This window comes from Haematobia irritans, chromosome 2 (assembly GCF_050003625.1).
Source record: "Haematobia irritans isolate KBUSLIRL chromosome 2, ASM5000362v1, whole genome shotgun sequence".
NCBI classification, from domain to species: domain Eukaryota; kingdom Metazoa; phylum Arthropoda; class Insecta; order Diptera; family Muscidae; genus Haematobia; species Haematobia irritans.
In genome coordinates this window covers 234,164,495-234,189,966 of record NC_134398.1, presented here as the reverse complement: position 1 = coordinate 234,189,966, position 25,472 = coordinate 234,164,495, and the positions used below count along the sequence as shown (strand labels likewise).

General features: G+C 32.7%; 1 protein-coding gene across 1 annotated transcript in view; it reads right to left on the bottom strand.

The window, feature by feature from the left end:
- The window catches only part of toc (toucan), a 168,246-nt gene that overhangs the window by 47,998 nt on the left and 94,776 nt on the right, over positions 1 to 25,472 (bottom strand). Inside the window, exon 5 of the mRNA XM_075297957.1 lies at positions 16,402 to 16,575. Coding sequence (XP_075154072.1) covers positions 16,402 to 16,575 — 174 coding nt within the window. The remainder of the gene's footprint in view (positions 1 to 16,401; positions 16,576 to 25,472) is intronic.

Sequence of the window (25,472 nt, the reverse complement as noted above, 5' to 3'; positions counted from 1 at the left end):
GAGATAGATACCGACCCAGTTGTGGAATTAATTCCAATGTTAGTATTTGGCGAAATGGCAGAAAAAATGGGTCATTTAACAATAACTAAAGAAAGAATCATAAACAATGAAATCATGCTTGGTCATAGACGTAAACGAAAGACTATAATTATTATTTTATATATATATATATTTTTTTTTTTCAAAAGAAAACAAATTTTCATAGGAATAAAGTTTCACTTTTATACACACCGATCACTATAAAGAAAGACGGACAGAATTATTTTGGAGATTTCTAAGAAATCGTTAATTAGATACTATTTTTAATTTTTTTCTTTTCCTTTTTTTTGGTCGTTTATAATAGATAATGGTGAATTGGAAGAACTCACATAAGTTAAAAAAATAAATAAAACTTTTTTCTAAGCAATATATACCAGAAAATCTCTATCTGGTTTTCGAATTGAAAACCTTTAATGCGTTTTCCACTAATATGACAAAAGTCCACTACACTCCAACATTTTCATTGATTTTTCACACAAAATATGGGTAGTACTATTTTGCAGTTGGGTCTTTGTGTTAAAACTATTATTCCTTTCATTAATGTAGTTATTATACCCATCGTGATTATCATCATCACCATTGTCGGCACACGTGACTCACCTCCTTTTTGTTTGCGTGGCATACGAAAGGAATTCCATAGAAATGAAGATTTTTTGCGTAAACCGCTGGGAGCCTTAAATATATCCATTTCACTGCCACTATTGGATGTGACCAAAGCTGCTGGTGTTGTAGCTGCGGCGACTGCGGAAGATGTTGTTGACGAGGTCGTGTCCCTAACTGATGTGCAGATATCCGTTGCACCAGCGACTGCTGGTGATGATGCAGTTGTGGAAGCAGGTGCATTGGCATTCTGTAGACATTGGGATGATGGAGTTGTAGCATAGAAAGATTTTCCCAGAGTTCGATATTTCTTATCACTTGTAATGTTGTTCTTACAACCACCACTAGAGGGATTTCCACCACCAATTTCACCACTGGAACTCTTACTCATACCATCACTGTTTACATTGCCACCACCTCCGCCATTGTAACGTATTCCTTTTTGCTGCTGGAGGGGTGTTTTCAGTGATGTGAACGTCATATTTCGCGAAAATTTCTTCTCACTTGCCGACGAATATTCATTTAATTTTGGCAGTTTGGAATTTTTATGATTTTTTAACATTTCTAAGGATTTTTTTGTCTTAAAATCACTACCCGATGTAGGAATACCACCACCATCAACAGTTGTTGACCCTGTTGTTGTTGTAGTAGCCACGGACGTTGACGAAGTCGTGTGAAGGCTCTGTGCTGAACCATAGAATAATGAAACGAACTCATTGAGACCCATGTTAGCAGAGCGGCCAAATACCACGATACAAATTCCTTTGCTTCAGAGTGTGGGGAGAAGAGAATGTGAAATGGAATTGGATGAAGTCACCTTACAATAGGGGTTGATTATTGGTTCTCTGCTAAACTCCTTCAGCTAAGAGAAAGCTGTAGGGAGCACACTGTAAACAACGAGAGAGTTTCTCTTGTGGGCCAAAAGGAAATTGAAACTTGGCTCTTTTGTTTAGCCACAAATTCTGCTGTTTTGTGTTTACCCGCCTAACGTATTGTCAATGTCTCTCAAACTATATTTTCAGCCAATATAGTGTGCTAGATGTATATGTGAGGGTGGGTATTTCAATTGTTGCCATACTGCCTTTCAAGCATTTTCATTTGCGATTTAGATTCGATTTTCCGTTTTTGTTTGGCTTTTTCCTTGTTTATGCCTTTGAACGATTATGATTTATTCAACCTGAGATAGCCGTCAACCGGCTCACTGTTCTCTATTGAGTCCGTATTTCACTTCTCTGTAGCTGTCCATAGTCACACATTCAGTCAGTCAGTCAAGTTCATTTCACTTCAGGCGTTTGTACGTTAGCTGGTTCGTTCATTCACAACTGCCAACCGTTGGCAAGCGTCTGTTTAAAGCCGCGACTTACGACGGACTATTGGCAAGCGAAACTGCTAAGCTTCTTCGCAACCCCAACAAATACGGCTAAAACAACAACACCATCGCCGCCACCGCCATTCATACCAAAAGCAACAAAAAATCTCCCATAATGTATACCGCTATTTTTCAAGCGCATGGAACCGTGCTTGAAAAAAAACAAACAAAAATTATGAGTTAAGACGTAGAACACAGTGAGTCGAGGCGATACACATATAAATTTCAATAGATCGGCAGGGGAGGTGGACTGGTGGCATTTCTGATGTCAATGTATGTAGAAAAAGAATGTCTGCGTTTATTTGAAATACCCCAGAATTTTTAAATGAAACTTGTTCGTCTGATCGACATCGTTCAAAATCCAACATACGGCCTTGTCTAAATAATTTTTACACTTATACCCTTCATCACTATTGTGATACAGGGTATAATAACTTTGTGCATTTTTATGTAACGCCAAGAAGGAAAAGTCTGAGACCCATCGTTTAGTATACCGATCGTCTTAGAATTAAATTCTGAGTCGATTTAGCGATGTCCGTCTGTCTGTATATGTAATTTTGTGTGCAAAGTACAACTTCAAGTTTAAGTTCGATTGTCCTCAAATTTGGCACAGAGTTTTACATTGGCTAAAAGACAATTGCTATTTTGAAAAAAAAAATCGGTTCAGATTTAGGTATAGCTGCCATATATATTTATCACCGATCTGGTCATAATTGACGTATTTATCAACGTATTTTCGGGTAGCCAAATATTTTGGGGCTTTCGTAAGATATGCAAAAAATTAAAGTCAGAGTTTTGTCCTGATTTGCTTCAAATTTTGCACAAGGAGAACGTTTAATAGTATTGTTAATTGTGGTTGAAATCGGTTTAGGTTTAGATATAACTCCCATATATATCTTTCGTCCGATTTCGACTAATATGACCGCAAAAGCCAGAGTTTTGCCCTTATTTGCTTAAAATTTTGCACAAGGAGTATGTTTAAGAATATCATTCAGTGTGCTAAATTTGGTTAAAATCAGTTCAGATTTAGATATAGCTCCCATATATATCTTTCGTCCGATTTGCACTTATATGGCTCCAAAAGCCAGAGTTTTGTCCTGATTTGCTTAAAATTTTGCACAAGGAGTATGTTTAAGAGTATCATTCAGTGTGCTAAATTTGGTTAAAATCAGTTCAGATTTAGATATAGCTCCCATATATATCTTCCGTCCGATTTGCACTTATATGGCTCCAAAAGCCAGAGTTTTGCCCTGAGTTGCTTCAAATTTTGCAAAAGGATTACGTTTGATAGTATCTTTAAGTGTGCCAAATTTGGTTAAAATCTGTTCAGATTTAGATATAGCTCCCATAGATATCTTTTGACCGATTTACACCCACGGAGGCCAAAAAAAAGGGCCACGGAGGTGAAAAAATTACTATTTTAGCGGATAAACTCGAACTTAATACCCACCTTTATACAGTAATGAATACCCTGTCCAACTTACATAGTCGTAGGAGTTCTAGCCCAAATTCGAACGGACTCAGAATTTTTGAAATGAAGGTCTATCCTCATGAGAAGTTGTTCTTTGAGCGGGATCCTGTTATGGCGGCTAATTTGAAAACAAAAAAAAAACCTTTTTCCGGGAATGGAAAAATTTTTTTGGCATATACATAAACCCAAAGTCGTTCCACTGTGCCGCCGTCCCATAGTAGCAATGCTTAAACCAAAACAGACCATCATCATCAGTTTATAATTCGCATTGATGAAGTTTTTTTTTCTCTAGCAAATTTCTAAACCGAGTTCGGCGTTCAATGTTCGCCATCGTATTCATGGCTGGCGTAAAAGCATTAACCACAAAAAGAAACGAGCATAGAAAAAAGACCTAAAACCAGCAGCAACAAAAACAACAACTCAGAAAACAAAGTAGGCAAAAACAAGACCCAAAACATCAGCAACTTTACCATCCAAATGTGGTGGAAGATGGATGGATAGATGGGCATACAAACAGACAGACAATCGAACCAATGTATATAGATTTTTTTCTATTCCAACATGGAGATAGGTACACACATACTCGTACTTAGTGGAGCTTTTCCCGAAATGGGGGTATGAATGATGGTTTTACTCGTGTCCAGTATGTACTACGTAAGTTGGCCACGTATATGTCGTACTTACAGATATTATTATCACACACAATGTAAAGTGTAATGTGTTCCCCCGTCTACTCGTAAGCAACAGTTATGACCCACCACTTGCCCACTACTTCGACAAAAACTTCCCTCCATTCATTCATTGCAAAAAATAAACCAAATAATTTATAATTCGTTTGCAAGAGGTATAGAATAGTAAATCGTGCAAACCCGCAAATAGTTCACACGTCGTAATAACGTATTCGCTATTACGAATAAAGTTTTCAGTTTTTTTTTTAACCGGATATTGTTAGTAGACAACATGTCAAAATTACCTAAAATATGCACAGTGAGAGATTGTTTTTTTTTTTTTTGTTTCTTTAGCCATATCTCTTGAGATCATACTCGGGTAAGAACATAGAAATACCTCACTTTACAATTATCGTAGGTTTTAGCCTTAGCCTTTATGACATTCTTACCACAACGAATTCTGGCTTAAATATTTGTTGGTCTTTTGGACAAGGAAAAAAAACTTTATATTACAGAAATGTGTCTTCTATGCTAAGCAAAAAAAAAATGCATTCGTATTTTAACGACAAGGCATTTTTGGCTTTGGGGACACTATTTTTTGCAGTGTACATTCACAAACTTGCATAATCCAATAGCTCCTCAACACTTTATTTTTAGAGCTTATGCCAAAAGTATTTTTCATTCGATTAGCTTCGGTATGGAAATATAGTTTGTGCTTTTTATGGGCCCCTAATTCTATAACTAAACTGAATCAAAGTCGGAAATGCCATACAGCAATTACAGAATTTTTTGGTTAAGATATGTTAGTCAACGAGCACATTAATAGTACACTCAAAAAAACGTTTACTTGGATCCAAAATTTTGACCTTCCTTTAAGGATTTTGGTATTGATTCCGAGCCAAAGATGCGTCTTCTTTAAAATAAAGACATTTTTTGGGACCTCCCTGGCTTTAAATCTAGGATCGATAAAATTAAAATTGGATACAGATCTTATTCATCGAATTTTTATTCCCTGTTTGCGTACAAACAAATTCCAGTTTCAATATCCAAATTATGCCAAGTACTTCAAAGTAAAAACTATTTTCCTAATGCTAAAAAAACTTTAAACCAAAGATGCAAATCCTTAAAATAAGTCTTAGTCCATATTTGAAGCATTTTTATCTTAAATTTTAAAATTCAATATGTCAGTTGAGTTAAAGACGATTTCTTTAAATTAAAAATGTTTTTCTTTATTTTAAGGAAAATTTGCCTTACTTCAAAGGTCTACAACTTCAACAGAGGGACGCAAAATTTCAAGATTGGTGTCCTAAATTTAATGAAAAACATTTTTGAAGCAAGGATTATAATTTTTCTTTTATTTAAAATGTCATTGTTTTAAAGAATTTTGTCCTTAGCATTGCGTAAATTTCGAGTCCTAAAATTTAAGTTGCATAATCTTCCATATTAGGTCAATATTTTTTTCAGTGTAAATTCAAACCGATATCATTAATGCTTTCGAAGAAGACCGATTAACAGTGATAGTAATATTAGATGTAAATCTCTTATTTTCCCAATAGATGGCGTTATCTACTTGACGTTTCGTACAAAAAAAATGATGCAAATTATTTTTGGTTTTTGTGCCTTCATTTGGTTACTTTGCTTAAGTCTTAAAGAGGAACTCACTCATTATGCTGTAGGCATTTTTTTTAGAAAATTTGGTAGTCGTCTTCCCAATAGCTAATGACAAAAATGTTTCATTTGTATAGACAAAATATTTACTCTTTTTTTGCATTCTGATTATATTAATTTTTTCGCATTCCCAACCTGCTAGCCTGAAGGTCTAAAATTTGCTCATTATATTTCCATACGATTTCGTGAAATGTAGACATCTATGTATCACAGCGTTAAATGTAGGGAGTATTTTTTTGTTTAGTTTTTGTTTTGCTTTAACGATAATCATTGGCTCTTTGCAAATTACACAAAAGTTAATGATCTTTTTGTGAACATTTTAAACGCAATAAATAAAAGTGAAAAAACTACGACACGCACCTTGAAAAGACCAATATCAAAACTTTTACTTTTGCAAAAATAAAGCAAAACAAATGTTGCTATAATGCGTGAAGGCAATAAGGTTGAGAAGTTAGGAAAAATTGAACATAATTATTTTCAAGCACATTATTGTATATTAACAACATTATTACTGAAGCAATTTTTAATAATTATTAAAATAGAAAACAATAATTTCTTCATTTACAATGTGAAACTATTTAGGGTATTTAATTACAAAATCTATCAGGTGACGTTACAAAAGCAATTCGATTTATTCCATCCAAAACTATACCCATCCCCATACAGGCGAAAGAAACTTAATTTTAATCCCTCTCCGCATTCACATGTGAAATTAAATTGTTAAATTGAATATGCAAAACTGGTTTTCTGAAGCTTATGGTATATTCGTATAAATTAAAGAATGTATAAACAATTTTTTATACATATGTGTACTATATTTTAAATTAATTAACCACAGACTCTCTTTGATTTATGAAACAATCTATAATCAAAGAATACAATACTGTATTGATTTATGCATAAATGTTTATTCATACCTTAATTTTAAAATGAACTAAATCAAAAAGTAAATATAAATAAAACATACTATTTTCGAAAAGTATACGAAAGGCTTCTTCTGCATTAATTAGCATTGAACTTATTTGGAAGTCATTGAAATTTTACTACTAGTTCATAAAATTTTTGAGACATGTCGATGTCTCCATTCCAAATTACGTCTAAAAAGTGAATTTTACAGGAAACAAGTTTTTTTTTGTAATATCTCAAAAACCGTATAAGATATAAATTCACTTTTTGCGGTCTTAAAATCGTGTTTATTGTATATTTTTTTTTAATATTTACGAATTCAAATTACGAATAGTAATAATAAAACGTGGCTAAAAATGACGTGGACCACTTTAGATCGAACAAAGCTTTTTGCCCTTTTTGGACTGAAAAATTTTAACACTTTAGTCACAGGCGACGTACAATATTAACCATAACTTTTGACAGGATGCAATTCACATCAATCCGAATAAAAACAACGAACACCATCAAAAAATGCTAAGTCGACTTAGCGTACTCTGGAATGAGGACATCGATATGTACTTCGGATAAATAAAAATTCGTTGGGCTCGGGAAAATTTCTTACAATATGGTAAAAATAAACTAAAACAAAAATTTTTGGCAATAAATATAAGTTAGCATCAGTTTTACAGCTAACTTTTTTTCTGTGTAATAAATAGAAAACAACGACTATTTCCTTTTTTATTCACAAATATGAAGGGTATATGCCTATTATTCTGGTATTGTGTATTTTCATTCGGCTGGTTACATCTTCAAACAAATTAATAAGTGATGATTATTAGATGATAATAATTATATTAAACAAATGTATTCCCCGTATTAAATTAAATTATTGTGTGAGAAATCATTACAGTACCGTAAGCCTTACCTCATTCATTGTTAATGAAGCTGGCATTTGTCATGCGAAATTTTAATTTTATTTATTCAAAAAAAAATGTGTATTTTTTGAAGTTTAAAAATATAATTAAGTAATAGTGACGCCATGATTCAGTATAATACATTTGGGAACAGTTTCTACACGCAGAGAAGGAATATGATCACCTCAAACATGTTTTAAGAGCAAAATGTTATTTTTGTATGGTGACCATGTAACATGTTTGTCACTAAAATGTTATTTTCTCGTCAAATATAACCTGCTTGCCGAAATTAGATTAATGATTTCTGAGAAAATAACATGGTTGCGAAAACCATGTTACATGGTCACCACCCAAAAATAACATTTTGCTCTTAAAACATGTTTGAGGTGATCATATTCCTTCTCTAGGTGTATCAGGGTTGATGCAAGTGACACTTTTATGCTTTTTTTGATACATTTCGACTGACAAAAGTACCGTGGCAAGATCTCGAGCCATTTGGTACTTTTTATCACAATTACTCTATATAGAGATATTGTGCCCTAAATGTGAACGTTATTCAGATATCAACTCAACTCTAAAATTGTAAATAGCGGTCATTGAAGAAATAAGCATATACCAAAATGAGGATATTTTAGTTTTCATTACAGGATCTCAACATTGGGTCCATAGGTTTTGGGATTAAGATAATATCACCAAACGAAAATTTTGCGATTTGCGATTCTGAATGTCGGAACATGGGGGAATTTGTATATGCCCCTATTCGTCCGCAAATGTGAAACGCGTTATGAATTAGATCAGGTCAGATATTAATATTCTTCGGATCTGACCAGATCTGCCTAGATATACTACCTAATCTAATCAGATATGGCGGTAGATCTAATAATATCTGGTAAGATCCACCAATTTTTACACGGGCGTGGAAAATGATTTTTTGTTTTCGCCCCACTGAGGAACACAGTATTATAAGATAGTGTATAGATCTGCAGACGAAAAACACACATTGTGTCTATAGCAATAATAGAATAGAATTACATATTTTTTCTATATTTTTTATAGAATTCTATAAACAAAATGGTAAAATTTTTACTGTTTTTGGTAGCATTCTTGCTTTTGGTAGATTTTGCAAAGAGGTACTTCTTCATAAATTTTCTATAGAAATACACTTTTGACAGAATTTTCTATAGAAATAAATAGTTGTATAGAAATAAATTGTTGACAGAATTTTCTATAAGAATAAAATTTTTCCTATAGAAATAAAATTTTGAAAAAAATTCCTATAGAATAAAACTTGGACAACATTTTTCTACAGAAATAAAATTTAAAAAAAAAATTATTGAAATTAACTTTTGACAGAATTTTCTATAGAAATAAAATTTTAACAAAATTTTCTATAGAAATAAAATTTTAACAAAATTGTCTATAGAAATAAAATTTTGACAAAATTTTCTATAGAAATAAAATTCTGAAAAATAAGATTTTTGTTAAGAAAATCTAAAAAAATGTCCAAATCGGTCTATATTTAAATATACGTATACTTTTACAATAGTTTTAAATTTGATATTATGTAATTTTAGCACCTTTTCGCTTCGAAAAGTACATTTTTAGTACTTTTTTTGTCAACTTCATTTATCATCCCGGGTTTCTATTCTATATAAAAATTAGTGTAATGAGCCATGGTCATCATCTGCATATCATTCGACTATGAAGTAAAGTCTAATTTTGGGATATACTTCACAGAGATTAATTTATGAAACAATACCAGATTTTATTATCAAATAAAATTAAATAAAAACCGCAAAGCCAAAGCCGTAGCTGATAATGAATCACCTATACCCCGTAAAATACTAATGAAAAGATTTTTACGAAACATTCTTCAGTAAAATAATGACTAATGAAAGTAATTTTGTTTTTCATATTTCGCTTTTTTGACGAAGATAATTCCATCGGTGTATAGCAATTGGTTTTTCATGACTGATTCGAGTTTTCAGCGCACATTTGCCTAAAAGAAATTTCTGTATTGACATTATGATGTCACACTATTGAATTTTAAATAATGCAAGTCCAAAAAACTCGGTAAGAGTAGTATTCGCTTTTTTTACGGGTATATAAAACAATTATTTAATTATACATTGTGAAATATTCGCATTGGCTTCAACTTCGTTTTAGGACAAAAAAATTCAGCTTTGATAGTTAATACACAATTTGTGAGCTCAATGAACGTGTGGTTTAAATGAAATTTAAAAACAAACCAGCAGCACTAATTGATACGAGAGAAATTCACCACTAGATGATACCAAAATACAGTATCATCGTCAGTATACAAGTGTGTTCCGATGTCCTCTTAACCTATCCACCAAAAGTATTACCAAGACCAATTTACCATTTTCGCAAACAGCTAGCGTCGAAATTTGAGCGAGATCACACTCGTACTCTTTTAGCTACTCCCAAATTTTTTTATTTTTTGATACCAAAATATTTAAATGATGTACGATTAAAAGATCTTTGAATCCAAAGTAGAAATGTCTCGAGCTTTACAAGGGAACTTATAGCCGCTTCATAGACTCTGGGGTTTTCATTCTTGCTGACAGAAACAATTCCCCAATTTGTTAATACTACAACATTTGCAACATAAATATCACTCGACTCTTTTGAAAAACGAATCCTTTAATTTAACTTCAGTCCATGGCATAGAAAAAGGACTTATCCATTGTGTATTCTGAGTACGCGTTCATGTGTCATACAAGTACCACACTTGTGCAATTGTGGCATAGGCACTGAATGGTAGTGCTGTGGAAGTTGGGAATGAAACGGTTGAATGCGCTGTTAATGGCGAAAAATTACAAAAAACAAGCGTTATTTATTTGACGTTTCGTGCGAAAGTCTATTTACCCAACATATATACACACCCACCCAGGGGCATAAGGAAGAGCTTTAGGAGACACAATGTTAGGCCTTTATTAAGCACTGATAGTGATGATAAGGAAACTACACACACAAATGCTAACGAATCAAATATTTCACCATGAGAATAGTGACCCTCTTACCCTCGGACGGTTATTGGTTAAACTTTCGTCTCTGACCAAACACCGAAACATTTCTTTAAGGTTGTGTAACCATGGGTTTGGCTAAATACGAGGGTAGTTCGGAAACTTCTTAGCCTAGCACAAAAAGCGCAGTATAAACAGAAAAAAGTTAAGTGTTTTGGAAACTTCCATCTCTGTTATGAACTCATGTTATATTTTGTTTCGATCTGGCAACTCCTTCATATAGAAACAGGTGTTCAAAAAAGACGCATCCGCAATTTGTTTACAATGGGAAAAATTAGAAATGCGTGCTGTCATTAAATATTTACATAAAAAAGGTTTATCGGAACAAGAAATTCATAATGATATGGTGAATGTGTTAGGTGAAAGTGCTCCTTCATATGCAACAGTAAAAAATTGGGTAGCTAAATTTAAAGGTGATCGTACAAGCATTGAAGATGAACCACGTAGTGAACGTCCAAAAACAGCAACAACAACTGAAACTGTAGCCAAAGTGCATGATGTGGTATTAAATGATCGACGAATAAAAGTGCGTGAAATTGCTAATATCATGGGCATCTCAAATGATTGAGTCCATTTAATTTTGCATGAAGAACTACAGATGATGAAGCTGTCTGCAAGATGGGTGCCGCATTTGTTAACAGTCGATCAAAAACGCATAAGAATGAAATTTCTCAAGCTTGTTTGGATCGTTTTAAGGGAAATAAAATGGTTTTTAAGCGTTGATGAGACATGGATCCACCACTATACTCCAGAGACAAAAGAACAATCCAAACAATGGACTGAAGCTGGAGGAAGTGCCCCAAAGAAGACAAAAACAATTCAATCGGCTGGTGAGGTTATGGCAACGGTTTTTTTGGGACTTCAAAGGAATTTTATTGATTGACTATCTGCAAAAGGGTAAAACAATAAATTCAGAGTACTATTGCAACCTTTTGCATCAATTAAATGTACAAATTCGAGAAAAACGTACTGGCTTACACCACAAAAAAAAATATTTTTCATCAAGACAACGCACCAGCGCGTGTTTTTCTTAGTGTATTAATAGGAAATATCGATCGCCTTCAGCTTGGACCAAAAACAAAAACAGATCCAAAATCTACCCGTTATATAAAAAATATATTAAAAAATATATTAGCTAATAATATTCTGACTAATTTATTGTACAATAAATCAAGTCGTTAATTCAAGGTTTCAGGAATATGTCCAATAACTGGTTAATATCACTCAATGAGATGACCAAGCCATTCGACACGTGCTACACGTCAAACAAAACAATTTTTTCCTTCCAAACGAAATAATCAATGACATCAAAGCAACCCATACAATTAAACAGTTTTATTTATAGGCACGACTGTTGGACATACACATGCCAATTTAAAGAAACTTTATTTATAGAAAACAAAGCACTTCAGTTGATCCCTTTATTACAAACGAAAATAACAACGTTTGCAAAACCCGCTTTCCAATATTGTTTTCTTTACAACTTGGTTACAGGATTATATCAGGAAACTTTATATCACAACCATTCAACTAAACTTGTGGTTGGCTGCACTCATTGATCAATAACTCTTCTTCAAACCTCATTATCCTTATGTTAGGCATGGTACCTCCAAATGCTTTAGATAGTTCAGACTGTTCCAACTTTCCCTGCATAGGTTTTTATCCTCTATTGAAATAGTGCATTAATTGTACCTTGGACCATAATGTGCTGATGCCTTCTGTAATCCTCGTTACATGAAGGCCTTCTCATATACATCCATACTATAGCAATTGTGTAGGAATATTCATTTATATTTAAATGGCAATTTTTTTTCCTTTCACATTGGGTGGTAGCACCAAATACGAGCTTATGTTAAAATCTAAATGATATTTTGTTTCTGGGAGAGCAACATTATGCTATGGAAAATCAAAAAACCGCAACAGGTATTCATGCCTGTGGTTAACAGCTCCCAAATAGTTTTCGACAATGGCCAATGTCAGTCGTTAATTTGTAAAAATTTTGAAATAATTTTAGAAATTTCAAAATAATTTTAGCCATACAATTTGTTGGAATTGAGAAGCTGAGTATATAGTACAGGTGTGAAGTCAATCACGTGAGTGTGTGGGCGATAATTGCCCTTAAAAAAATCTATGTCTCTCCAGATTTTTTTTTTTTTTTTGAATTTGAATCACGCTGTCGTGGTGTTCTTGAAAAAGAAAAGCCATGGACAAAATAAAATCACAGCTTAGTCAGACTCTTAAGCTAAAAATTTTAAATGTGAGAGTAAATTTTTCGTAAGAGTGATTAGCTCTATAAGTGAGTATATGGAATTTACGCTTCAAACAGCCACCATTGTGCAATACATGCCCTCCTTACATTCAAAAGGATATTGGTTCAATCCCAGTTTCGACCGAACATCAACAACTAAGTAAATCTGGCAACATTTATTAGTGTATTAAATTTTCTATAAGTTGTTTCACTATAAAAATAAAGTCCCTTGTTACTAAACTAATAACGGAATTGGGCAGCACTCAGCCATAAGAGAGATATTTAGACCACTGTGCTATAACATAACAAGGTCTAAATAGTTTAAATGAGCCTGAAATAATGAATATATAGTGCGTGAATAAACATTTCGCTTCGTGAATTTACGTGAGTGTGAGCGAAATTTCATCTCTACTTCACACAAATGCTATACATTACTAGATATTTTCCATGTGTAAAACTCTACTCACATAAACATCTCTAGTGGACATAGCCAGCAAATGCTTTCAATAAATTAGCCCATGGAATGACACTCTACCACTTCCATGCTTATCCGTAAAGTTAATGTGGAAACACCTTAAGCAACCACAATTAATATGGTTGGAACTCCCTTAATATGGTCATAGTTTAGTTATCACATTAAATGCTTTTGGTGACTAGTTTAAATGTTGCGTTAAATTTTCAACTAAATTATAGGCTAATTTAGCCACCAGATTCCTTGGTATGAATTCAATAAAATTGACAACTTTTTTAACACCATCTATCTTTGCAAAGCTTTTTCCCAAGTGTCTAGAGGATGAATTAGCACGCAACAATTCCAGCACAAGCCACCATGATACATCAATGATGGCTGATTGGAATTGAATCGGTCCAATGAGGGGTACATGAATGGTATTTTAGCTCAACATTTCTTGCTTGGCTTTTCAATTACCTCCTAATTGTGTGTACCAAGTTGTTTATGATTTTGAAAACGGCAATTAATTGCAATGCGATTACATGTGGTGAGGCGTTTACAGTTTTCTTTTATTTGTTCAACTTTTACTTTTCATGCCTACCAAAGGTCCATCAATCCAAGAGTGTTAAACTTTTGAAATGTGGAACTTGACGCCTGACAAATTCCTTGAAGATTGTCTGTGAACAAATCGAGAGCATATATAAACACTATATTAGTTACGGCCAATAATGGTACAGAATCTATCAGCCGATGTTGGCAGTTGCGCAGCAATTTTCTTCAGTATTTGGGGATTTCAATAAAAACAAAAGGGGGAAAAGTATAATTTTTAAGACTCTCTCCACATTGAGATATTAGTACATACATTTTTTAAAATGATAGCTTACAAAATTTGTTGGATTTCTAATTTTGCTACTCTTATTGCCCTCAAAAGAGGGCAGATGATATTTTTTGGATGGACATTTATAAATATTACTTGGCGACTGTTTTTCGTAGGATTGTTCAACTGTAGGAATATTGGTAGGAAATTGGTAAAATTATCTACATACACTGAAAAAAATATTGTCGTGAGGTCAAAGATTTCATGTCTTTAAAATACAAATGCAAATTTTGCTTACTTTATATTAGAGAAATGCGTCTTCTAGCATTTCTCTAATATAAAGTTTTTTTCCTTGTCCAAAAGTCGATAAACTTTTCAATGAAGTCGTATTGTCCTTATAATTAAGCGATTTGACTTAAAAATGGTTATCATAACATGAAAGAAAAAATGTTTGACTTTAATAAATCAGAAAAGTTCTTTAAATTTAATGAAATTGTCTTTAAATTTGTTGTCTTTTTGCATCTTGACCACAAAGCAAAAAATCGTTCAAATATAGGACATGTTTTTCAAACCTTTATTTTAAAGACGTTTTTACTTGAAACTTAGCATAATTTCTACTGGAAGTCGAGTCTTAATTTGGAAAATAAAGTTGTCGTTAACTCGTTTTTAAAGGACTTTGATAGCATATGAAGAAAAAAAGCTGAAAAAGTGAAAAATTAAAATTTGCTTCCTAGAAGCAAGTACACAAAACTCACATTTAAAAGAGAATTGTGTCTTAAAAGTATCCTTATTTGTATTCTCCACTTCTTTGGCTCGGAATCAATACCAAAATTTTTAAAGTAAAGACAAAATCTTTGGAACCGGGTATGCTTTTTTTCAGTGTATTTTTGAAACTTCCTTGAACGTGGCTACAGTTGGCTTTTGACACTGATTACAAACCAAAAGGCTTGCCTCTGGATAACACACTGAAGTATTCTAAACAAATTTTATTATTAATAATGACCCGCATTTTTTGTAGGTGCAACCATGAAATTTGACTGTGTAACAGTTTAACAAAAAGATGACGTAGAACGTAGTTTTTTTTTAATTTGCAAAATTTCCTTCTTTTAAAGTCAAGTCACTCTCGAACAAAGTTCGAGTGCAAGCAAAATTAATTTTTTTTACCATTAAAGAAAGGGAAATTTGATAACACTCGTGACTTTCTGCTTTTTCGAACCACTATTCTCACTATCGTAAAGATAGTGAGAATAGTGGTATTGACTTTTGTTCCACAGTTTATATTTTGGATCATATTTTACTAATTTCTACTGGTGTTTGAATAGTTAAAAAAAAATTCCTTCAAGTGCAGAAAACTGCATGCAAACACGTAGTATCACTTTAAACACATCTACTTCACATATTAGCTAAATTGCAATAAATTTGTAATTGTTAGAAATTCCACATGCTATTCAGAGAATATTGTCATGATTCTGGTCCTCTTCCCATACCAAACTGCCACTCGTCTGCATTTCTAACTGCTCCAATTAATTTGTATCTCGGCGTACAAAATTCAAACTACCCAACGTCATTGGGAGCAATACAAATCTCGGAATGCCACTTAGTGCAGCAAATTAATTTGAACGCTGAACCGATCGTCGCCATCATCCCGTGCTCCTCTTCAAATTGGCGGTGGTGGCGGCATCACCAATGAATTGATTTGATGTGTTAATTTGTGATAATAAAAATGATTCAGAAACAGCAAATCAAATTAAATAACTGGCAGCAGCGCAAGACATGAGCATTGAATTGGTCATCAATGCAGGGGGGAAACACCTCTGGGGTTAAGATCATAAAAAACAGACTATTGAAGATGATTGAGAGGGAAATTGACGATCGTAAAAAATGAGATTTTGCAATTTCCCCTGAAACAACTCAATCACTTCAAAATGAACGGATATGCGAAAAAAAACTTAACTTTGTGTGTGATCACAAGGAATTTGAAATGTCATCATTTGTAACGATCTTCACACGACGACGATTAGATTCGCCAAAAAACAACATTCTCAACAATGACTGCAAAATTTATACGCATAGCAACGCCTACACACTTAGTTCGGCTTTCACTTGACGATAGTTGTATCCAAGACTATGGGTATGGGGGATAATTTGTTTTCTCATGTACCCATTATCGCCAAAAGCCATCATTGTGGGTAATTTCGTATACACTGTCTTTCGTACTTACCTTTCAAAGGAGTTTTTCCCGTAGCCGTCTTGGGGTCCAAGCGTCTGCCGCTGGCATTTAATTGGAATTTCTTTAAGGGCGGCGAACCTTTGATACTTGTGGTGCTACCGCCTGTTGTGGGTGTGCTTGCTGCTGTTGATGTAGTCGAAGGGGAGGGGGTATTAAACCGTTTTTCTGAAAATAGAAGACAAAATCAAAAGTATACTTTTCCGCTCCGAATTTCTATAGAAAATTGGGATCATTGGATCAAAACTAGGCAAAACTAGCCCGAAGGGATAGTTGCAGGTGAGGGTCGTTGTCGCATATTAATTTCATATAATTCTACGAAAAACAAAAGTTGTTTTATTTCAATCCGGTGTTTTTTTCTGTACCACTTAGAAATAAACTCCAAAACAAAATTAAAAGTATACTTTTAGGCACTCAAATATTTTAGATTAGCAACATGGCCATTGAAAGTTGCGGCAACATTTCTCTTTGATGAAAATAATTGACATTAAAACAACCCATAAAGTTGCAGCAATATTTCAATGCATCTCTTAAGAGATTATCAATATTGATCAAGAAGAGTATTGCAGCCCTCATATATTCTCTTTGATTTACTATAATTGAACCGATAAAAACAGCACTTGATTTTACTTACGTCTACAATTTCGTATGCTAGCCGTAATGTACACCCAAACAAGCATTTTGTTCTCCTCTTTGAAAGATTTATTTGTTCTACACTCGTACTTTTAGCCTATATCGAGGTAAACCACTTGTAAAAAATCTTTATTAAATAAATGAATTGGATTTCAAGAGCCTTGTGTAATTATAGCAAAATGCCCTTCTTAAAAATGTTAATGAAATATTTACAAATAGACATTTGTAAATTGAGCATTTGTTTAAAGACATTTCAAGAAAAGACTGTCATTGTAGAACATATCTGTTAGTACATTAGAGTGGATTGTTGATATGGGGAAAAATGAAGTTCATACAAACAATAGGGTACCACTGTGGTGCAATGGTTAGCATGTCCGTCTTGCATACACAAGGTCGTGGGTTCGATTCCTGCTACGACCGAACACCAAAAAGTTTTTCAGCGGTGGAGTATCCCACCTCAGTAATGCGGGTGACATTTCTGAAGGTTTCAAAGCTTCTCTAAGTGGTTTAACTGGAATGTGGAACGCCGTTCGGACTCGGCTATCGGGCAGCACTCAGTGATAAGAGAGAAGTTCACCACTGTGGTATCACAATGGACTGAATAGTCTAAGTGAGCCTGATACATCGGGCTGCCACATAAAAAAGGTTTCCTCAATATAATACAGTTCGACTACCTCTCGAAAAATTATAGGATTTGAGAACACATATTTAAAGTTTACGAGTAGATATAACTACACCCAGAAAAAAGTGCCTTCGAAACTAAAGAAAAAAATGTTTATCAATTGAGTTTAGCCATTTGTTTCCATTAAGTAAAATTTTTGTGTGAAATAATAAAATTTACTTGTTTCAGTAAAAAAGTTTCCTTCCTGGTGGGTTCACTGTTTTTTCAGTGTAACCTTTTGTAAAAAAATTGGTTTATTATTTTATTTGTATTGTATTTTTGGTATTGAAATTGTAAAAGAAGATCAAAATCGTTACGCAGCATCTTATTAAAAGTGAAAGGAACACAGAAAAAAATATCACCAAAATATTTCCAATTAAAAAGTTAATTGAAGTTGAAAATGTTTTCAATTAATAAATTAATTGATACAATTAACTTTTTAATCATGATAGAAACATTAAGTTAATTAAGCCAATGATTGAAAATTTTAAAATTTTTAATTAAAAAATTAATTGATACAATTAACTTTTTAATCAAATTCGGAAGACTAATTCAGTTAAAAAAGTGTTGATTTTTTTAATTTTTAATTAAAAATGTATTTCAAACAATCATTTGTTAATCCAAATAAAAACTCTAAGTCAATTCAGAAAGTAATTAAAAATAGTTACCTTTTTTTAATTAATAAATTAATTGAATTTTGCAATCAACATCAATTAAATTTTTAATTGAATCAATTAAAAAATTAATTGAAATTTGCTGAAAAAATCAATTAATTCTTTAATCAAGAAATTTTTCTATGCCCAATTAAAACTGTGATTGATACTACCATTTTCGTGATTGAAGACATTTCAATTAAAAAATTAATTGGATCAATTAATTTGGTGATTGAATCAGAAAAATTTTTTTTTGTGTGAACAAGAAGAACAAAAGCTTACGTTTTACAGTTGGTAACTTTACATGGGAATTGGAAATAGTGGAATAATAAACTAATATTTCAAGGACAGTCGATGTTGTTAATTCTTAATAAATATATTTAATATATTAATAAAACATGTATTTTATTGAAGAAAAAATGTCTATATAAATAAAACTGTATTTAAAAACGAAGGTAAGCAGTTCTAATTTTGAAGTAAAAGGTTTACCACAAATATGTAAGATTTTTCCAAATGGATGAAAAAAGTTCAATAAAATCATTCTATATATGAATTCAATTCATTTAAATTTTTTTCATTCTGTAGTATAGTGGTACATAAATATAGGAAAAAGTTAAAAAAGTTATTTAGGTTTTCGACTTGTGTGTTACTTGTCACTATGTTTCTAACTCGTAGCATTCGTTTTTATTTCCCGGCATGTGCATGCTTCATATTACGAAAGCAAATAAACAATGAATTAGCTATGCAACATTTTTCTAAATTATTTTAGTTTTCCCGCAAACAAACTATTTTTTCAGAACCCTCAATAGAAGAGAAAAACTATTTTCCGCATGATCAAAACATTTTAGATGATCACCATGTTCTTCTAGTTTGAACAAAATTTTCCCATCAAGAACATGGTATTTTATATCACAATCATGTTATTTTCATTAGCACTATGCTTGTTGGACGAACATGGCTACGATGAAAATGTTACATGGTCGTCACAAATATGATCGTGTTTCTTCTCTGCGAGTACACATCTGTTGATTTCATAAATCAAAATTCTCCCTATGATACTAGTTATTTGTTATTTGGCACCTATATCACATCACTTCCTTAATCAATTTCGTCAGATGACACCACAAAGTTACCTTCTTCATAAATTTCCATAATTTCTTGTCAAGACTTTATTACCCTCGCCTACATCAAAGGAGATTAGCGGAGAAAATTAACGCCATCAAAATAACCTTTTCAACTTCCCACTTAAATCCTACTATGGTCATAATGCTGTCACCTCCACTTAATATCGGTCCAAAGCTGATATTAATGTCAGCTTTGGACAGGGAAACAACAACGGCATCATAAGAAATTGGCCACCATGATCATAAGACTAAATTTCACGTCTCCGTCGACACTAAAGCCACCATTATAGCGAGAATCAAATTAACAAAGTGATGCCTGAGCTAAACAAAACTTCTTCCGTCTTAAGTCTAGATCAGTGAGATCTCAGAACCAACAAACCAGTTTACATTGGTCAGCCAGTTTAAGCCTGTATTCAATTGACCAAATTTAGTAGAGACTCGATAAAAACAAACCTCGCTTTCAGATTTTTTTTCTTCATTCATTTTTATTATAACAGCTGCTGCACAATCTTCTTCCACCTTTTCTTTCTTCTCTTCTGATTCTTCATTATAGATTCAGGGAACAAAGAGTAGGGGAAAATAATGCCATCAGTAACACCTGTTACCAATCATCTGGAATATAGGAAACAATAAGAGTTTACAAAAAACTCTTGGAAAACTTCAAAACAATGAGTGCATATTTAGTCAAATAAATAGCAATTGAAAAATGAAAGAGACAAGATCATCTAACCAAACATATACAACAACCATAATGATTTCGTCTCTTTGTTGTTCAATTGTAAAAATGTTGAGAAACATGTTGATAGTAAAATTCTCTTTAATAGGCAATATCTTATAGCTACTGTGTCAGTATTTTCCGTGCCTTTGGAACGCTTCCATCCTCAGAAATCTCCGATTTAATTTAAAATTCCCCACAAAAATGCCCAATAAATTTTTGGCAAGTTTTTGATGAAAAAAGTAAAGGTATAGACTCTGCCATAAAGAAACCGTAATAAATTTAATATTGGAAAAATATTCATTTTTTATAGCATCCGGCATTATTGGTATAAAGGGTCATCGAATTTTTGCCTAATGCAAATCGTCTTCTAAATGCTTGAGAAATAACCAGTAAGGAAAGTCTAAAGTCGGGCGGGGCCGACTATATTATACCCTGCACCACTTTGTAAATCCACATTTTCGATACTATATCAAATCCGTCAAATGTGTTGGGTGCTAACATATATATAAAGGTTTTTGTCCCAAATACATACATTTAAATCTGACTCCATCTGAACAAAATTTATAATCTATAGACTTAAAATTTAAATCTGCTAATGCCCAGGGATGGTACATATGTTAGTAAAAAAAATATGGGAAACATTTTAATCTAAACCAAGTTTGAGGCAATTTCGCAAAAGTGTATTTATGATTTATCGGTCAATAGATATGTATTTGAAATAAAGGAAAATTTGAGCCACTTTTACAAGTTTTCCACTTAGCAGTGGCGATTTTATAAGGAAAATGTGGGTATTTTGGCCATTTTTGCCTAAATCAGAAAAACATATATATGGAAGCAATATATTTGACATGCATACTTAGTATTTTAATTCTACTCCCTGTGCAAAATTTCACGTAAATCGGACTACAACTTTGACCTCTGTGGTCATATGACAGAAAATCGGGCGAAAGATATATATATGAGAGCTATATCTAAATCTGAACCGATTTCAATCAAATTTTGCACACTTGACTATACGACCAAGTGCTATGTTTGTGCAAAATTTCAAGCAAATCGGGGTAAAACTCTGGCTTCTGGGTCCATACAAGTGCATATCGGGCGAAAGATATATATGGGAGCTATATCTAAATCTGAACCGATTTCTTCCAAATTCAATATGGTTCTATTCTGACCCAAAAAAGGAACTTGTGTCAAATTTGAAGGCGATTGGACTTACACTGCGACCTAGACTTTGATCACAAAAATGTGTTCACAGACAGACGGACACGGACATGGCTAGATCGACTCAGGGACCCACCCTGAGCATTATATTATCAAAAAAAGTGAACCCTCTATTTCACTAAAGCCAATTTAACGTTATTTTAGTCCATGGAATTATTATGTTTGGAGAAAGTTTGCTTTGCTCTAATAATGCGTACTAAAAACGGGGAAAAATTATACACAAATGAGGCATAAAGATTTACTAAATTCGTACTTCGCACAAAAATAATTCAGTATTTCTTTAAATTTGTAAATTTTACTACAAATGAGCCCATCTTGAAATTCATATGACTAAAGACATTTTTGCAGCTTTGAACTCCAGTTTTTTCCTTCAAACTACAAAATTTTCTTTAACAATTGAAAAAATAAAATAAATTTTCTTGAATTTGTCCCAAATCGAATCATCTCACCCGGCCAGAACTCACTAAAGACTATGGAAATGTCTTTAGGAAACACTGAAACATATGTATAGTCCAGCTTGTGAAATTGGTATCTGGCATTTTCTTTTCAGTAACTTAATAGTATCAATTTCCTTAATCTTCTTGTTCAATAAGCTCGATGTAATATTTACAGATTTTTGGAATATCGACGTGATGTCAGCCTTTGTAATACTGTTTAGTTAAAATATTCTAAAAGTAATCTAAATTTAATAAAATTAACCAAAAATTTATTTCTGGTGGGTTCACTGTTTTCAGTGTACGATTTTATTCAAAGAAATTCTTAAAAATGGAATATTTACGATTACTTCTGGGTATGATGTTTTTCAACATTTCGAAACTCAAAATAATGGTTTAAGTTGTTCGCACATACGGCATCTCTGTCTGCTAACATATTCTCTAGAAAAAGTCTACAAGATCTCTTTTGAATTTTATTTCCGTAAACAAATTGAGTAAAATATAATCGGACTCTCTTTCAATATAAGATAGAGAATCTCACTTACTCTTTCTCACTCTCTCGCTCTCTCGTTTATTACAACAGGTTTTTTGTGTATCTTTGTTATTTTATTTCAAAGATTTGTTTGTTATGCATATTTAAGGAATTCTATACGAATACTTACGCTCGCATGCACATATTGCTGTGTATAGTTGTTAGGTGCATTTTCCATAAAGTGTGTGAAAAAACGTTGATATTGTTGTCTAATTGGAATGCTTTTAACAGCTTTTTTTCTCAAAGCCAATACAAGCCATTCATATGGCTCACTAATTAGAAGATCATGAGTGCATGTTTTGTGATAGAGGTCAAGATAGTTGCAATATTCTTTCTTTCTATTGATATGACACACATCCATTTCTAACATACAATAGTTAATTGCATTGGTAAACATCAATAATTCGGGACTGTATTTATTCTTCATCTCCCATATGAGGGTAATCAGTAGTAATCAATCATCTCAGAATTATGATGATCGATTTTTCTCCACTGAATGCACTGCCGGGTTTTTGTAGAGTGGGAATCTGACAGACAGACAGCCATATCATAATCAAGAAATAAACACTGGTGCCTGGTGAATTAGCATACTTGAGCATCTGAAATACGATTCCACGTGGGCTTCAAAGCTATCAACAATTATACCAACGCTCTTGTAAAACTCGAAGCGATCATTGGACGCCCAGAAAAAACGTTTAATACCAAAAACAAAACGTTGGACATTCATTGCGCGGCAAACCAGGAGTGAATGAACGCAAGAGCTACACCGACCTGTATGAATGCTGAATAGACTATGGTGAATGGAGCTCAAGCATGAGCGAGTGGGCTGATAGTTTTACGCTAATATGCTGAAGATAGATACAAATTAGCATTGAACTACATTTTCCCATGAATGGGCGAAAGCAAAATGATTTCATGTATACCTACTCGTAGAATGGCCATCAGCTGAAGATAAAAGAGTTAACGACCATAATTACTACTGTTTTTGTTTTTTTTTTTTTTTCTTAAAAAGATGAGGTGTTCATCTATCAATTAAGAGTTTGGCTAAACAGCGTCATTTTCAAATGATTATGTGATACTTAATTAAGTTTGATATTCGAGAGAAAGATTCACACACCCCCACATAATGTATGTACGGTTGCATAAAAAAGAAAAGAAAACACGTTTTCTCCTGGGTATGGTTCGATTCTTCGTCAAGACGACAGGTAAAATTTGACAAATTTATAAAATCGAATAATTTATTCTACATTATTTGTATGCCATAAAAAAGTGATGGGAAGTAAATAAAGCACGTGCACTGAAAAATATATTTATGTGATATCAAAGATTGTCCACCCTACATTTTAGGATGCGAAATTTACTAAATATTAAGGACAAATTTCTTTAAATTAATGAAATTTTAATTAAAATAAAGTTTAATATAGTTGGTTCAAAAAATTTTCTCATAAAATTTTGAACTAAGGCTAATTTTTCTTAAAGTAAAGAAACACATTTTTGATTTAAAGAAATTGTCCTTCAAATATAGGCTAAGATTTATTTTGAGGATTTAGCGTCTTTGGTTTAAAGTTTTTTTTTGAATTATTGTTGTTTTTGATTGCAGCTTAAAACCATATATTGACTAAACTACAAGTGCAGCTTAACCAACAGAGGAAAAGAATGTTTGTCAAATTTATTTGGGCAAGATGGTTGGATGGACGCACGTTTGACTAAACTACACGTGCAGCTTAACCAACAGAGGAAAAGAATGTTTCAGAATTACCATATTCCTCATCAGCATCCTCTACTTGCAGCAAAACTATCAACCAATTACCAGAATAAATTCAGGCAGTTCACTAAACCCAAAGTGAACCACACTTGAACCTTCGGAAAAAAGGTTTATGATAGCCGGCTTTTGTCGAAATAAATTCGTACAAACATATCTCTTTTCCTTTGCCACTGTCAAATCATCGATTTGAGTGCAGTTGGCTGGGTTTATTTTGAGAGTGCTTTCTCTTCACTTAAAAAATATTTACGTGATATTAAAGATTACGCAATCTCAATTTTAGGATTCGCAAATTTACTCACTATTAAAGACAAATTTCTTTAAAATAATGAAATTTTAATTAAAAGAAAGTTTATAATCTTTGCTTCAAAAATTTTTTCATTAAATATAGGACACACATTTTGAAAATTTGCGTCCCTTCGTTAAAGTTGCATGCCTTTAAACTAAGGCAAAATTTCCTTAAAGTAAAGACACATTTTTGATTTAAAGAAATCGTCCTTAAATTAACTGAAATATTGAATCTTTAGATTTAAGATAAAAACGCTTCAAATATAGGCTAGGACTTATTTTGAGGATTTAGCATCTTTGGTTTAAAATTCTTTTGGAATTAAGAACATATTTTTTACTTCGAAATATCTTTCATAATTCGGATTTTTAAACTGGCATTTGTTGTACGAGAATAGCTTTATTAATATACCGGGAATAGAATGAAAATTTGATAAAAGAAATCTGTATCCTAATTTTAATTTTATTGATCCTAGATTTAAAGCCAGATATGCCTTTATTTTAAAGAAGCCGCATCTTTTGGCTCGGAATCAATACCAAAATCCTTAAGGGAAGGTCAAAATCTTTGGATCCAAGTAAACTTTTTTTGAGTGTACACAATAACAAATGTTTTGGAAAATGATCGACATATTTTAGAAGACGTAGATGGGTTTCAAATACCTTATAGGGGTACACGGGCTGCAAACAACATCAAACACTGGTATCGGGTTTGGATTAATAGACATTCAAGAAACAAAAAGAATCGGGTGATTCTTTTTGTCAGGAAGTCGTACCTTAATGTAGTAGAAATATTAACATCTGTTATCGATAAGTATTAATCGTAATGACTGCAGTGTATGCTTTTAGTTGATATCGAATAGATCAGATAGATAGTTGAGAGCTTGTAAAACGAAGTCACAGAGCACATACTGCTACTCTTTTCAGGAGTTTGTTTATTGGATTGAATAATCAAAACAAGTTATTCCTAATATTCTAGGGTCCATAGAATGTAAAATCAAAACTAAATTTGAATTTGCAGTAGTTTATGGACCTTATGCATAAT